At 44.9% G+C, this 13,366-nt stretch overlaps 1 protein-coding gene across 1 annotated transcript; it reads left to right on the top strand.

Moving 5' to 3' along the window:
• Positions 1–3,029: 3,029 nt before the first annotated feature.
• Positions 3,030–13,366, top strand: LOC101778540 (phosphatidylinositol 4-phosphate 5-kinase 4-like). The gene is made up of 15 exons (XM_022829777.1): positions 3,030–4,402; positions 4,975–5,139; positions 5,235–5,400; positions 5,496–5,609; positions 5,929–6,122; positions 6,231–6,470; positions 6,651–6,937; positions 9,397–9,694; positions 10,957–11,121; positions 11,218–11,383; positions 11,480–11,596; positions 11,729–11,922; positions 12,000–12,106; positions 12,197–12,266; positions 12,553–13,366. Exons 1-15 carry the CDS (start codon positions 3,282–3,284, stop codon positions 12,848–12,850), a joined length of 3,702 nt encoding a protein of 1,233 aa, XP_022685512.1. The 5' UTR covers positions 3,030–3,281; the 3' UTR covers positions 12,851–13,366.

Below are 13,366 nucleotides of genomic sequence, written 5' to 3'. Positions count from 1 at the left end.
ACCTGTCCCATTGGTGGAGAGAGAGGAGTTGGCGTCCATGATGTGAAGTCTGACGGCGAGGTCCCCATCAATCCCTTCGAGCGAAAACAGTGACGTCTGCGGCAACCATAGAAGTAGCGACCATGCCATCCGTGACGTCCTGTAGGACAACGACCATGGCATTGTAAAGATCAGCCACCCCTTCTACGGAGGCAAGAACCAGCGTCCAATGCTCCAACGCCAGGACCGTTCAGTGCAACGAAACGAAAGTCTTCGGGATTCATCTTACCCCGTGGTGTTGAGGCCTTCTGGCCCTGTCTCCTTCTTCATGCCCAATGGAGAGCATACATGTCTGATAACGTGTTGAAAGTAGAAAGAGAAACATAGAGAATGAATCTGAGGATTGAATGAATGGTCTGGTTACATATTTATACAAGGGGAATTGGCATGCCTAAAGGGCATCATGTCCCTTGGGAGTTGGCCTCTTCATGAAAGGTCCACACCCAGGTCCTCTACAATTATCTAATATTGATTGATCAATAATTAAAATATTTCACAACAAAAAGAACAATCAAGTTATCTCTTATTCCCACGCTAATCTCGCCTAGTAAATGAGACTACAAAATTGTCGACTGCTGACTCAACTATTCACCATCTTTTAGTTTGACACATGCATCATCAATAAAACAGTAATATATATATATATATATATATATATATATATATATATAGAGAGAGAGAGAGAGAGAGACATCCTTGAGATAGACCATTGAGAAATTAGTTCAGTAAAAAAATTTTAGATGATATGTACAATCTTAGAGCTAAAACCATCGATCTCTAGCCATTATAGGTGGCCTAACGTGGCTAGTCTTATCCTTCCTTCGTTCTCTTATAATATAGGGATATTTCCAAATCAGAAAATTTTTCTTTTGATAGTCACGTCCACTTAATGATTGTCTCGTGCCTAGTGCGTAATTCTTCATTCTTCCACGCGAGATTGGCTATGTGAGCATCTAGAAGTCCAGGCCTTTATTAATCGCTTGTTTACGACGAATAGCTAATGGTATAATTAAATGGATGATAAGTAGAATAGTTTTCCTTAGTCATTGTGTCAAGATGAAATAGGACTATGAAAAGAGAATGGAGTGAGTGCAGTATAACAGCTTATCTCTATTATTGAACTTGCTCTTAGATTTAGCAAAACCGAAAAAGGTGGCCTATGGTCAAAAACGAAAATGGTACTATCAACCTAGCTAGGCTGTCCAGGTTAGGATAAGGTAACAACCTTGCATTGTTATCTGAACCCCAAACATACCGGTCCTAGTCAAGCTATATACTCCGTATGCGGCATTATCCTAAATACCTAGGCCTAATGTCCCTCTCAATCACAAAATCGGCACAGCTTTGTGGCGTGACAGTTGAAGGCTACCTGTGATGGCGCCGTGTAAATTCTGAACACGACGAACGGCACAGAATCCTGCACTGGTTAATCAGACACTAATCTAATCAATCATACGAGCGACCAAGCAGGGCTGGAGACAGTTGCTACGAAAATAATTTAGCAACGCAACGCAATCGATGACGATGAGGATCGGCGCCGTCCCAGTCCCAGCATCGCCGAGAGCGAGGGGAGGCCGGCCGGCGCAAGGCGGGGCAGGGCGGGGACAGCGAGGGGGCACCGGGTCGGGGTGGTGGAGCACCCGGCGGGGCCCCGGCCGGCCACCGTGTCGCCCGTCCCGGCGGCAATTAACCAGCGACGGCCCGCTCCCCTCTCTCCCTTTTCCGCGCCATGCCATGCCATGCCAATGGCCGTCCGTTCCGGGGCACAGCTGCGAGCTGGTGGATTAATGGAGGCCAACCGACCGTGTCTGCTGCTAGGCTTTGCTACGCGCCGTCCCGTCCCGTCCCGTTCACATGGCACATGATGTACTCTTGTCCTTCCTCCTCCCATGGAAGATTTACACGCACCGCGTGTTACAGGACAGAGGATGTGCGATCAAATTGTAAATCTCCATCTTTGAACTCCAAGTAAAAACATAGCATGTTTCATATCAAGATCGGCTGGAGAAACACATCACGGGGTTTAAGAATGGGAAGAGGGGAGACGTGAAGACATTGGAGCACTACGCCAAAGTTTTCCTTTTCCATTTCCAAGTGCCAATAAACTTCGCCTTGGTATGGACTTTGGTGGGAATCAAGAAACTAGCCTTCTTTTAGTGCTGCCTTGGCGTTTTTACCCAGCAATTTGGTTTCCTCTTTCCCAACCAATATACTATATTGGGAGCATTTCTGCTAACTCCGTTCAGGAGAAATTAGTCTATGCCGTGGCAAAGGTTTATATAGGCACTTGCTCCTTTGTAGGTTCGCTACTTTTTGCTCCATAGAGCATGAATAACAATCTTTATAATCCTACAATGGCTTATTCGATAAAAAGAAATCATGTTTATAGTTTATACCTCTTGCTTATAGAAAAATTGTTTTCAAATAATACTTTTTTGAGTTTTGCCCACTACGTCGCGCTATCTTTTTGGGGCTTTGTTAGTTCTACGTCTTGTTGCCTAGTTCTCTCCAACATTTAGCTTTTTTTCCAACGTGTCAAACCTTCCCTCGCGCTGCCACGCTGCCAGTAGTCAAACCTTCCTTGGTAATGGCTCAGATTATTTTTTTTTGAGAAAAGGAGTGACTCAAATTATGTTTATCGGCAAATGAGGCCTGCAAATAGAGTGCATGTTGGGGTCTGCAAATACAAAATCTTATCCATCTTATCAAATGCTATATAAAATACTTATACAAATTATTATTATCCATTATTGTTCTTATTATATTGTGGAAGTGAAGCATCATCATTCTAGTGTAATTGAAGCAAATCTTCGGCCCATATAAAAACCATCGTCCAGCGTCTAGAAACATTTTCATTGATTGATGTACACGCCAAAATATTAGTTGTTGACGCCTTGATGGAATGGAATTATTTGTAGGGATATTACAGATCCGGAGATAATATTCCAGAATAGAAAACCTAAAAAATCACGAGGAAAACAGAAAAAAAAAGCAGGCACCTCGTTGCACGTTCCACCTCCCTCTCCTCCTCCACTCCTGACCCTCCGACGCCGCCCAATTTTTTTTTCCCTCCTCCCTGGTGGAAGTGGGCCGCCTCCCGATCTCACCCCCACCGACAATGCCGCCGCGCCGCGCGCGGGCGCGCGGCCGCCGGCGTTGCTAGGATCCCCGCGCGACCCCACGCCGCGCCGCGGCCGGAGGAGAGGCCCCCGACCACCATCCCGGCGGGCCCAGGCCGACCAATGCGCGAGCGCGCCCGGCACGCGACCCGCGTGTCACCGATGCCGCCGCCCGCGGGTGGCGACGACCCCGACGCCGACGCGGCGCCCTCCTGCAGCGGCTCCGCCGACGAGGGCGACCCGCAGGAGCGGTCGCTCCCCAACGGCGACATGTACACGGGCCAGTGGCGCGGCGCCGTGCCCCATGGCGCGGGCAAGTACCTCTGGGCGGATGGGTGCATGTACGAGGGCGAGTGGCGGCGCGGCAAGGCCACCGGCCGCGGCAGGTTCTCCTGGCCGTCCGGCGCCACCTACGAGGGCGAGTTCCTCGACGGCTTCATGCACGGCGCCGGCACCTACGTCGGCGCCGCGGGGGACACCTACCGCGGCGCCTGGGCCAAGAACCTCGAGCACGGCGCCGGCGAGAAGCGCTACGCCAACGGCGACCGCTACGACGGCGAGTGGCGCGCGGGGCTCCCCGACGGCTGCGGACACTACGCCTGGCGCGACGGCACCGAGTACGCCGGCGGCTGGCACGCGGGGCTCATCCACGGCCGCGGCGCGCTCGTCTGGGCCAATGGCAACCGCTACGACGGCGGCTGGGAGGGCGGCCGCCCGCGCGGGCAGGGCACGTTCCGCTGGGCCGACGGCAGCCTCTACGTTGGCTTCTGGGGCCGCGAGGCGCCCGGTGGCGCCGTCCACCAGAAGGGCGTGTACTACCCGTCCCCGGCGGCGGCGAGCGGCTCCCCCCGGGCGCGAGACCCGAGGGAGGTGTTCGCACGGGAGCTGCCGGAGTGCGTGCGCTCCGGCACCGAGGCTCAATCGGCGCTCACGTCTCTTAGATCGCTCAAATGGCTGATGCGGTCTGTCAGCGGGCGCGGAAGCAGCTCCTCCGGCCGGAGCAATGGCTCGGCAGGCAGCCTCGTGCACTTCTGGGGGTCCGATGGCGAGGTAAAGTGTGACCTTGGGGATGACTGGAGGCGGCGGAGCGTCAGGGAAGGGAGGGGGTTGCCACCGCCATCGCTGGCCCCAGTGCCACACCTGACCAACGGCGCCCCCCTGCGGGTGTTCAAGCGGCAGGGGGTGACCATTGCCAAGGGGCACAAGAACTACGAGCTAATGCTCAACCTGCAGCTCGGTATCAGGTGCATTTCTTGGCCTTGATGATTATCTGCTTTATCTTTTTGGTATGAACTGCAGCTCAAGCTGATAGTGTAGGAGCCAAATGAAGCACTTCTCTCTGAACAGTTCCAACCATGAGTATCAAGCCTTGAATTTTTCCATCTTGCATTGTGAATGTGAAACTTTTCTAAAGAAAGGTCTAAAGCCTTGTAGTGTAGAGTAATGGCTTCAAACAGGAACAACATTGCATGTTCCAGATTTTGATGAGTAAGCAGAGGGGATTGGTCGTTGTATTTTCGTCAGCATAGTACTGCCTTCAGAATTGTCATCATTAGTTCAAACCTGAATGAAATTATATTTAGATTGACTCGGTAGTTGGTACTGGTTCTGCTTTGTGAAGAAATTCTATATCAAGATGACAATGAAATATACCTTACCTAATTTACTTTATTATAATCATACCTTTTTACTACATATTACGTAAGCGCAACAGATTCCTTTTTCATATATTCTCTAGGAGAGGGGATTTGTTCTTATCTTCAGAATGTCATACTTCTTTCTGACAACAGAAATAAATTTCTTGTTTCCTGAATAGGCATGCAGTAGGAAGACAAGGTCAAGCTATATTAGACCTCAAATCATCAGCATTTGATCCAAAGGAGAAAGTGTGGACAAAATTCCCTCCTGAAGGCTCAAAATATACCCCTCCACACAATTCTTGTGATTTCAAATGGAAGGATTACTGCCCAAAGGTGTTCCGGTTGGTCATCATCCCCATAATAAAGATGCATAGTATATGTTCTTAATCAGTGGATAGTGTTATGCTCATCAAAGCACACATCTGTCCGATTGCAGGACACTCCGTAAACTGTTCAAGGTTGACCCAGCTGACTATATGTTGTCCCTCTGCGGAGATGATGCTCTTCGTGAGCTCTCATCCCCTGGCAAGAGTGGAAGTTTCTTTTACTTGACGAATGATGATCGCTACATGATAAAGACAATGAAGAAAGCTGAAGTGAAGGTATATCTTTTGCTGTCTTTTTCCAAACGCTTTCTAAGCTTCTTAGATTGGCAGAAGTTTTGTTCTAAATGCTTGGATCACATATTACCATACAGATGCTTCTGAAGATGCTTCCAGCTTACTACAATCATGTCCGCGCATTTGAGGATACCTTAGTGACAAAGTTCTTTGGTCTACATTGTGTAAAATCTGGAACACACCAGAAGAAGGTTAGAAAACTATATTATTGTCCAGTTCATCCTCATTATTTATCCTAGTTTCTTTCTTTTTTTTGGGGGGAAACGAATGGCAGGAGCTACTATTCACTCAAAATAAAAACAGAGTTTTAAAGGTATAAAACTGACAACAAGTGGTTTTGCCAGGCGGATAAACACTGACACACCAATTTCACACCAACACCTAAACACTGGAAACACAGAGTCAAATACCAAAGCTTTATTCTTGTCATTTGTCTATGAACTGAACATGTTAGTATTGAAGCATCATTTCTGTGGCTGATTGTATGTGTCCTTCATACTTACTACTCAGGTTCGTTTTGTCATAATGGGAAATTTGTTCTGCTCTGATCATCCTATCCATAGGCGATTTGATCTGAAAGGATCATCTCTTGGCCGTATAACTGACAAGCCACCGGCTGAGATTGACGAGTATACAACTCTGAAGGACCTTGATCTTAACTTTACCTTTCGGTTACAGAAACAATGGTACCAAGAGTTTCAAAGGTGTGAACATCTTATCCCTGATTCTCATATCATTATGACATGTGCATGGTCAGTAACCTTGTTACTTTTACCCTTGTGCTAATGTAGATGTTAAATATCTTGAAGCAGGCAAGTGGACAAGGATTGCGAGTTCCTTGAGCAGGAGAAGATTATGGATTACAGTCTATTGGTGGGTGTACATTTTAGAGGTAAGAAAGACATATCTGCTTCTGCAGGTGGGTTGAAAACTCAAATCCTGACTTGGTTATGTGTGTTCATTGAAGGTGCCATTGACGTTGATGGTGAAAAACTTGCAACACCTCGCGTTTCAAGATGGGACAGGGATCACTTTCGTTCTGATCCAAACAGGTAATGATCCTAAGCTATAGAAAAATTGTAATTATTGATCCATTTTTATCTAGTCAATTTGTATAAGGTACCAGAACTCAAGTAACCATTCAGCTAATTTGTTCTTCAGCTTCTAATGTGATAATTGGTTATATTCATGCATTCTAACAGTAAGGTTATTAATTTTCTTTGGTTGAGCAGGTGGTCGAAAATTAAACTTGGGGCAAACATGCTGTCAAGGGCTGAGCTGACAATCCGAAAGAATGATGGTGATGTTTTTGGAGAGCCAACTGGGGAGTACTGTGATGTTATATTGTATTTCGGGATTATTGACATACTTCAGGACTATGACATTGGCAAAAGGCTAGAGCATGCGTACAAATCTTTTCAGTATGATTCAGCATCCATCTCAGCAGTCGATCCAAAACAGTATTCCAGGCGCTTCAAAGATTTCATATACAAAGCTTTTCAAGAGGATAAAGTAGACAGCTGAAAGCATTTTCAGACCTTGTGGTTGATATTGTCTGTGACTCCAAAAGGAGAGAGATCAGGCTGAGAACAGTGCAATGCGACATTTTCTTGATAGGCTTGTACATTACTGATTTACTGCACCATACAGCAGTTCAGCAGCTTCCTTACAAGGCAAAAATATCATATTTACTGATGCTCATGGTGGACCCTCGGTTTCCAGGAATCGGACTGGCTGTCATGTAAATACAAGCAATGTGCACAGATACGGAGTTCAGCAATATTCACGAACAGTAGGAAATGTAACTGACAGAATCAAGTTATACATAGAAAAATGCAAGCAAAAGTGCAAAGCAATTCAGGGGTTGTAAATGTTCTTTGCCTCGTGAATTCTTTTCTTGTTTGGGGACCTTCCAATAGATTGAGGGGAAAATTTTGAGATTCTCAGTTTTGCGCTCCACACTTTACTCTGTTTTCCCCCCCTCGAACACACTGGGGAACTGCATAACATTGCATTGCGTTAAGTATTTGTAGCTCCAGTAATATGAATGTATCCATTCAGTTATTATCTGAATGTCTGGATGCTTCCAAGAGCGAGGATCTATACTGGTTTTTGTGAGTGTAAGAGTGAGAAGGCTGTCAGATTCATCGATCAGTTAGTGTCAAGGTGGAACATACTAGCAAATTGTTGAACAATAGAGGAAAATAACTTGCAAAGCACAAAAAGAAAAGAATACAGTGGAACTGTATACTATGAGCTGATAATTATAGCTGTTCTAAGGGAAAAGAGAAGATATAGCCTCAACACTCAGTTAATAATTTGCCCTCAATGGTTGTCAAGAAAAGAGAAATAATATCTAGAAACTAATAAAAGGGAATCGTCTATCCCCCCCCTTTTTTTTTATCTTATTGTCACTAATTAAGAATGAACCACAATCAATGATGAGAATCATTTAACGATGATCAAAGCATAGCCCAGGGTGTTTGGATCCCCGGGCTAAACTTTAGTTCCTATCACATCGAATGTTTAGATACTAATTAGAAGTATTAAACATAGACTATTTACAAAACTTATTGCACAGATGGAGGCTAAACGGCGAGACGAATCTATTAAGCCTAATTAGTCCATTATTTGACAATGTGCTGCTACAGTAACCATTTGCTAATGATGGATTAATTAGGCTTAATAGATTCGCCTCGCCGTTTAGCCTCCATTTGTGTAATTAGTTTTATAATTAACTCATATTTAGTCTCCTAATTAGCCTCCGAATCGAATGACACGGACTAAACTTTAGTTTCAGGATCAAACACACCGTAGACACTCATTTATTATGGAAAGGAATAGGACGTCTAAACATGGATGTGTTCAGTGGTCTAAATGTATTCCCGTGCGGACTACATTGCAGGTGTGTGTTTGAATCGTATCGAAAACAATTAACCAGCAATGAGCTTAAGAAACTATGTCCCATTACCAAAAATCAAATTAATTAAGGGCCGAGAATGTAGGTTTGCTGACACCAAAAGATTGTTTCTTTGAGTTAAAAATATATAAAGACACAAGATACATGTATTATATTATGCGAATTTAATGCAAAGGAAAGGCAGTAAAGAGCAATGAGAGATTCGATAAGTTTTAGGGAAAAATGTTTTCTCAATAAAAAGAAGGAACACATAGAATAGTCAGACAATTAGGAAATTTAGTAAAAGGTCAGATGTGGTATTGTGTAGGTCAATCATCTACAAGCATAAAAGACCCTTAAATCAGAAAAATCACAACACCTTTGTCATCCTTAGAAAATGAAAAGACAAAAGGAAATGCCATTCTTGATAATTAAAAAAACCATATAAAACCTAATGAGGTGATAAAAATTGGTTAATACCAGGTTCCTTTATTCATCAAAATGAAAGAATGCGAACAACTTAGTGCAATAATATTGATGTTCATATGTACTCCCTCCGTCCCAAATTGTAGGTCGTTTTAGCATTTTTAGATTCGTAGTTTTTGCTATGCACTTGAATAGATTCGTAGCTTTTGCTATGCACCTAGACTGTCTAGGTGCATAGCAAAAGCTACAAATCTACAAATGCTAAAACGACATATAATTTGGAACGCAATCACCGAATAGAGTTTTTCTCTCACAACAAATCAGTCGTTTTAGTTTTTCACCCGACTTATAAGTCCAGCCCGAACGCTCAATAAACTGACGCTGCTGGTGATGCATTGTCTTGGGAATTTAGAATAGACACATGGTTGGAGTCTAGAAAAAAGGGTCGAAAGTGGCCGGAATCATGCAAAATCCGAGGCTTTTCCAGTAAGCTGGAGAAGGGTGACGTGCGTGGGTGCTGGGCGGGCACGTGGTGGGGAGACGAACCCGGGAGAGCACACAGCTCGGCGGGGCGGGCAGCGAGCGGGCGCGCGAGCTCGGCGTCGTGGCGGAGCAAAACTTCCGGGGGCGGGGGAGGAGAGAGAAACTATGAAAAGATCCGGTTTTGCGGGGCCGCGGGTCTGGATGGGAACAACACGTGCGGCATTGCGGAGAGGAGGTGCGAGGGCCACGCGGGGGGAGGACGAGGACGAGGACGACGACGACGACGAGGGGGCGCGCCGCGACGGTGAGGGTGGAGGACGCCGGCGATGGGAGGGGGCTGCCGCCGCCGTCGCCGGCGACGGGGCCCTACGCCGGCGGCAGGTCGCGCGGCCCGCGGCGGCAGGGAGAGACCATCGCCAAGGGCCACAAGAACTACGAGCTCATGCTCAATCTGCAGCTCGGCATCAGGTAGGTGCCCACCTCACCCGTGTCTCATTGGTTCTTGCTGATGATCCCTTCCAAAGCAAAAAGGCAATGTTTCTTGGTTCACCTCGTCAGGCATCCAATGTCAATGTTTGACTTGGGAAATTGTTCTTACATTTGATTATTGATATGCAATGCAATGCCATTGCCATGAGGGCCGAGGAATTTGCATTTGGTTTGTGATCCAACGTTTATCATTGGAGAATCAGATCATCCTGGTTCAATGGCAATGCAAAAGTTGACAGATTTTCCCCCTTTTTTTATGAGAACATATATGATTGCTGAACAGAACATGTGCGGTTCCTAAACAATGGCAAGCAACGATTGATGAACGCTTTGTTTTCCCCATCCAGTCATCGATATGGGATTTCAAGTATATATAACCTTGTGGCCGATGCGGTATCTTGCAACTGTTGAGAGCTATAATAATGGTGGCTAATCACTAATGTCCCGGACATTGATGACGTAGAAGAGAGCATTGATTCGGAGGGCATGAATGATAACACCGTGTGCCTTTTTACTGAAAATTAACTGGCAGGGATGAATGCAGACAAGTACTTCAGAGCTTGGCACATGATTTGTGGTTGGACGCTCATGGCTGGAAAGTCATTTTTATATGAGGGAGCCCCCATTTTTCAATCATATAACTTGAAAACATAAGAGTTTAGCAGATTGTACAAAGAGAAGTCCAGATGGAAGGAGACTACAACATGATCTATAATGGCGCCATGCTCTTTAATTTGGCATTTCAGCTTAGCGCAGCAGCTAGCTGATAAATAGTACAAGAGATCAGCCCTTCTGCACTCTAGTTTTCAACAGCATAATTTTTGCTGAGGACATTAAGGCCCTGTTTAGAACAGCTTAAATCCAGCTTATGGCCAAAATAAGCTGAAATTAGAAGCCAAACGGCGCGCTTTTTTGCAGCTTTTTTTGGCCGTGCTTCTCCCCACCACCTCCATTTGTACTAAAACGCAGAAGCTGATTCAGACCCGCTTCTCAAATAAGCACTATTTCAATATTTATACTATCTGAGAACCGCTTCTCCTGGCCGCAGTTCCAAACAGGGCCTAAGTGGTGTAGCATAATAAGAAATATGGGCTACCATGTGGCAGAAGAGAATATTTGTTATTTGCTATTTGATAGTTCAGTTGTCATGTAGACATGCATATTATTTCACATTAAGAATGATGTACGCCTTTTAGTATCTGAATGTAAGTATGTGCCCAATCATCTTTGCTGCATAACAGGCATGCGGTAGGAAAGCAAGGTCCAATTACGCTTGATCTTAAATCATCAGCTTTTGACCCAAAGGAGAAAGTATGGACGAGGTTCCCTCCGGAAGGCTCAAAGTACACCCCTCCGCACAGTTCTTGCGATTTCAAATGGAAGGATTACTGCCCACAAGTATTCCGGTTGGTCATCACTCCCAGCCATAATATATATGTTACACCATCCTTGTGGTGGCATGCATGATCATTGCAGTTAATTTGTTCTGGACTGAATCTCAGGACATTGCGCAAGTTGTTCAAGGTTGATGCTGCAGACTATATGTTATCCCTTTGTGGAGACCAGGCTCTCCGGGAGCTCTCATCTCCTGGTAAGAGTGGAAGCTTCTTTTATCTCACGAGCAATGACCAGTACATGATAAAGACAATGAAGAAAGCTGAAGTAAAGGTTTGTCTGTTGTGTTTGTCTAAGCTCTTAACTTCCAAGCTCTGCAGTGATTTTGTTCTTAATCAACTGAACATTTGTTGTCATAATATCATATAGATATTTTTGAAGATGCTTCGAGCTTATTATAATCATGTCAGGGCATTTGAGAACACTCTAGTCACAAAGTTTTTCGGTCTTCACTGTGTCAAATTAGCTGGAGCAAACCAAAAGAAGGTCAGAAATTATTATTTACATAGGTATCACGGTATAGCTAGTTAGCTGCGATGATTAGTAGACTTACGCTTTCTTACCTTACTTATGTTTGCTGAATCCTGATTGTCTGTTTGCTGTTGTACTATCACCCAGGTCCGTTTTGTCATAATGGGAAATCTGTTCTGCTCTGAGTACTCTATTCATAGGCGATTTGACCTGAAAGGTTCATCCCTTGGACGTACAACTGATAAGCCACAGACAGAGATTGATGAGTACACTACTCTGAAGGATCTTGACCTCAACTTTATATTTCGATTGCAAAAACATTGGTACCAAGAGTTCCAAAGGTGAGAGATGCTAGAGCTGACAAGAAATCATAACAACTTTACAGATATTAACGTGGATGTTAAAACTGTTGAAGCAGGCAAGTCAACAGGGACTGCGAGTTTCTTGAGCAGGAAAATATCATGGATTATAGTCTCTTGGTTGGTGTACATTTTAGGGATACTAGGGATAGGCTATTGACCGGAGGTTGGTTGAAACAAAACTACTTTTTTATAATCTTTTACATGGTTATCATGTACATGTACCTTACAAAGTGCATTGCCGCATTACTTGAAGGTTCATTTGATAGTGACAGCAGCAGAGGATCATCACCTCACTTGTCTAGAGGAGATACGGATCCAAACAGGTAACACAAGACACTCAATTATTCTTGACTTTAGTAAAAGAAGGTACCAATCGAAGCACTTGCTAGATGTAAAAGCATTTGCACCCTTTGGTCCATCGTGCCTTGATCTATTTCCCGAGTAAATCTGCTTGGTATGCTCCCACAGATCCCACCCATATGTCAAAACATCGAGGCCAACATTTTTGCATTCCCTTCATGTTTGCTGGCTGATTTGGCTCTAGTTGCTAATTTTGGCTGCGTTAATGCCTTGTAATCTTAATGTAACAAAGACTGTTTGTTTGGACAGGTTTGCCAAGATAAAACTTGGGTCAAACATGCCGATAAGAGCTGAACGGACAGTAAGAAAGACCGACATTGAGCCGCAGATTATTGGAGAGCCTACTGGGGAGTTCTACGATGTTGTACTATATTTTGGGATCATAGACATACTTCAGGATTATGATATCAGCAAGAAGCTTGAGCATGCATACAAGTCTTTCCAATATGACCCAACATCCATTTCAGCAGTCGATCCAAAACAGTACGCGAGACGCTTCAGAGACTTTGTATTCAAAGCGTTCCAGGAAGACAAGTTTGACTTGTGAAAACACATGGTAGCTCAGGAGCCACCGTTGCTGCTGACATGGATACAACCAGCTTGAAATAGATACAAACATGGTGCTGCTCGCATTGTAGCAGAGCTTTTGGTGACCTTGCTTGCTACTTCAACACCAGACTGCAGCGCAGGACAGAAGCTTCAGCAGAAGGCGTCAGGTTGATGAAGCCCCTTGCTTGCGGACTCTGGGGGATTCAGTTGGCTCTCATGTAGAAATAAGGCTCCAACTCGAGATATCGGTGCATTTCAAATTAAGCAGGTTCAACAGTATTTTTTTCATAAAATAGTTGCTTGGCAAACTGCTTCAGCTCTGCTGCATTTCTACAGCTGCTATGTTACACTGCACTGTATAGCAATGTAGCATAGCGCAGCGGTGCCAAGCTATGCCTAAGACAAAGTATACATGCATATAGAAATCACTGATATTAGTGTAGACGCTGACAACCTACAGAGAAATTTGTAATGACAGTTCAGGGATGTAAATCTTTTTTACATGAGGCGGACA

This window comes from Setaria italica, chromosome IX (genome assembly GCF_000263155.2).
Source record: "Setaria italica strain Yugu1 chromosome IX, Setaria_italica_v2.0, whole genome shotgun sequence".
Taxonomy (NCBI): Eukaryota; Viridiplantae; Streptophyta; class Magnoliopsida; order Poales; family Poaceae; genus Setaria; species Setaria italica.
The sequence above is the reverse complement of the archived record's forward strand: the minus strand, read 5'-3'. Positions and strand labels throughout refer to the sequence as shown.

Bases quoted from the DNA above. Each gene is read 5' to 3' on its own strand.
- LOC101778540 (XM_022829777.1), top strand. From the start codon at position 3,282: ATGCGCGAGCGCGCCCGGCACGCGACCCGCGTGTCACCGATGCCGCCG. The intron at 5,610-5,928 runs GTTAGAAAACTA...CTTACTACTCAG, and splicing joins CTGGAACACACCAGAAGAAG to GTTCGTTTTGTCATAATGGG. The intron at 12,267-12,552 runs GTAACACAAGAC...TTGTTTGGACAG, and splicing joins GGAGATACGGATCCAAACAG to GTTTGCCAAGATAAAACTTG.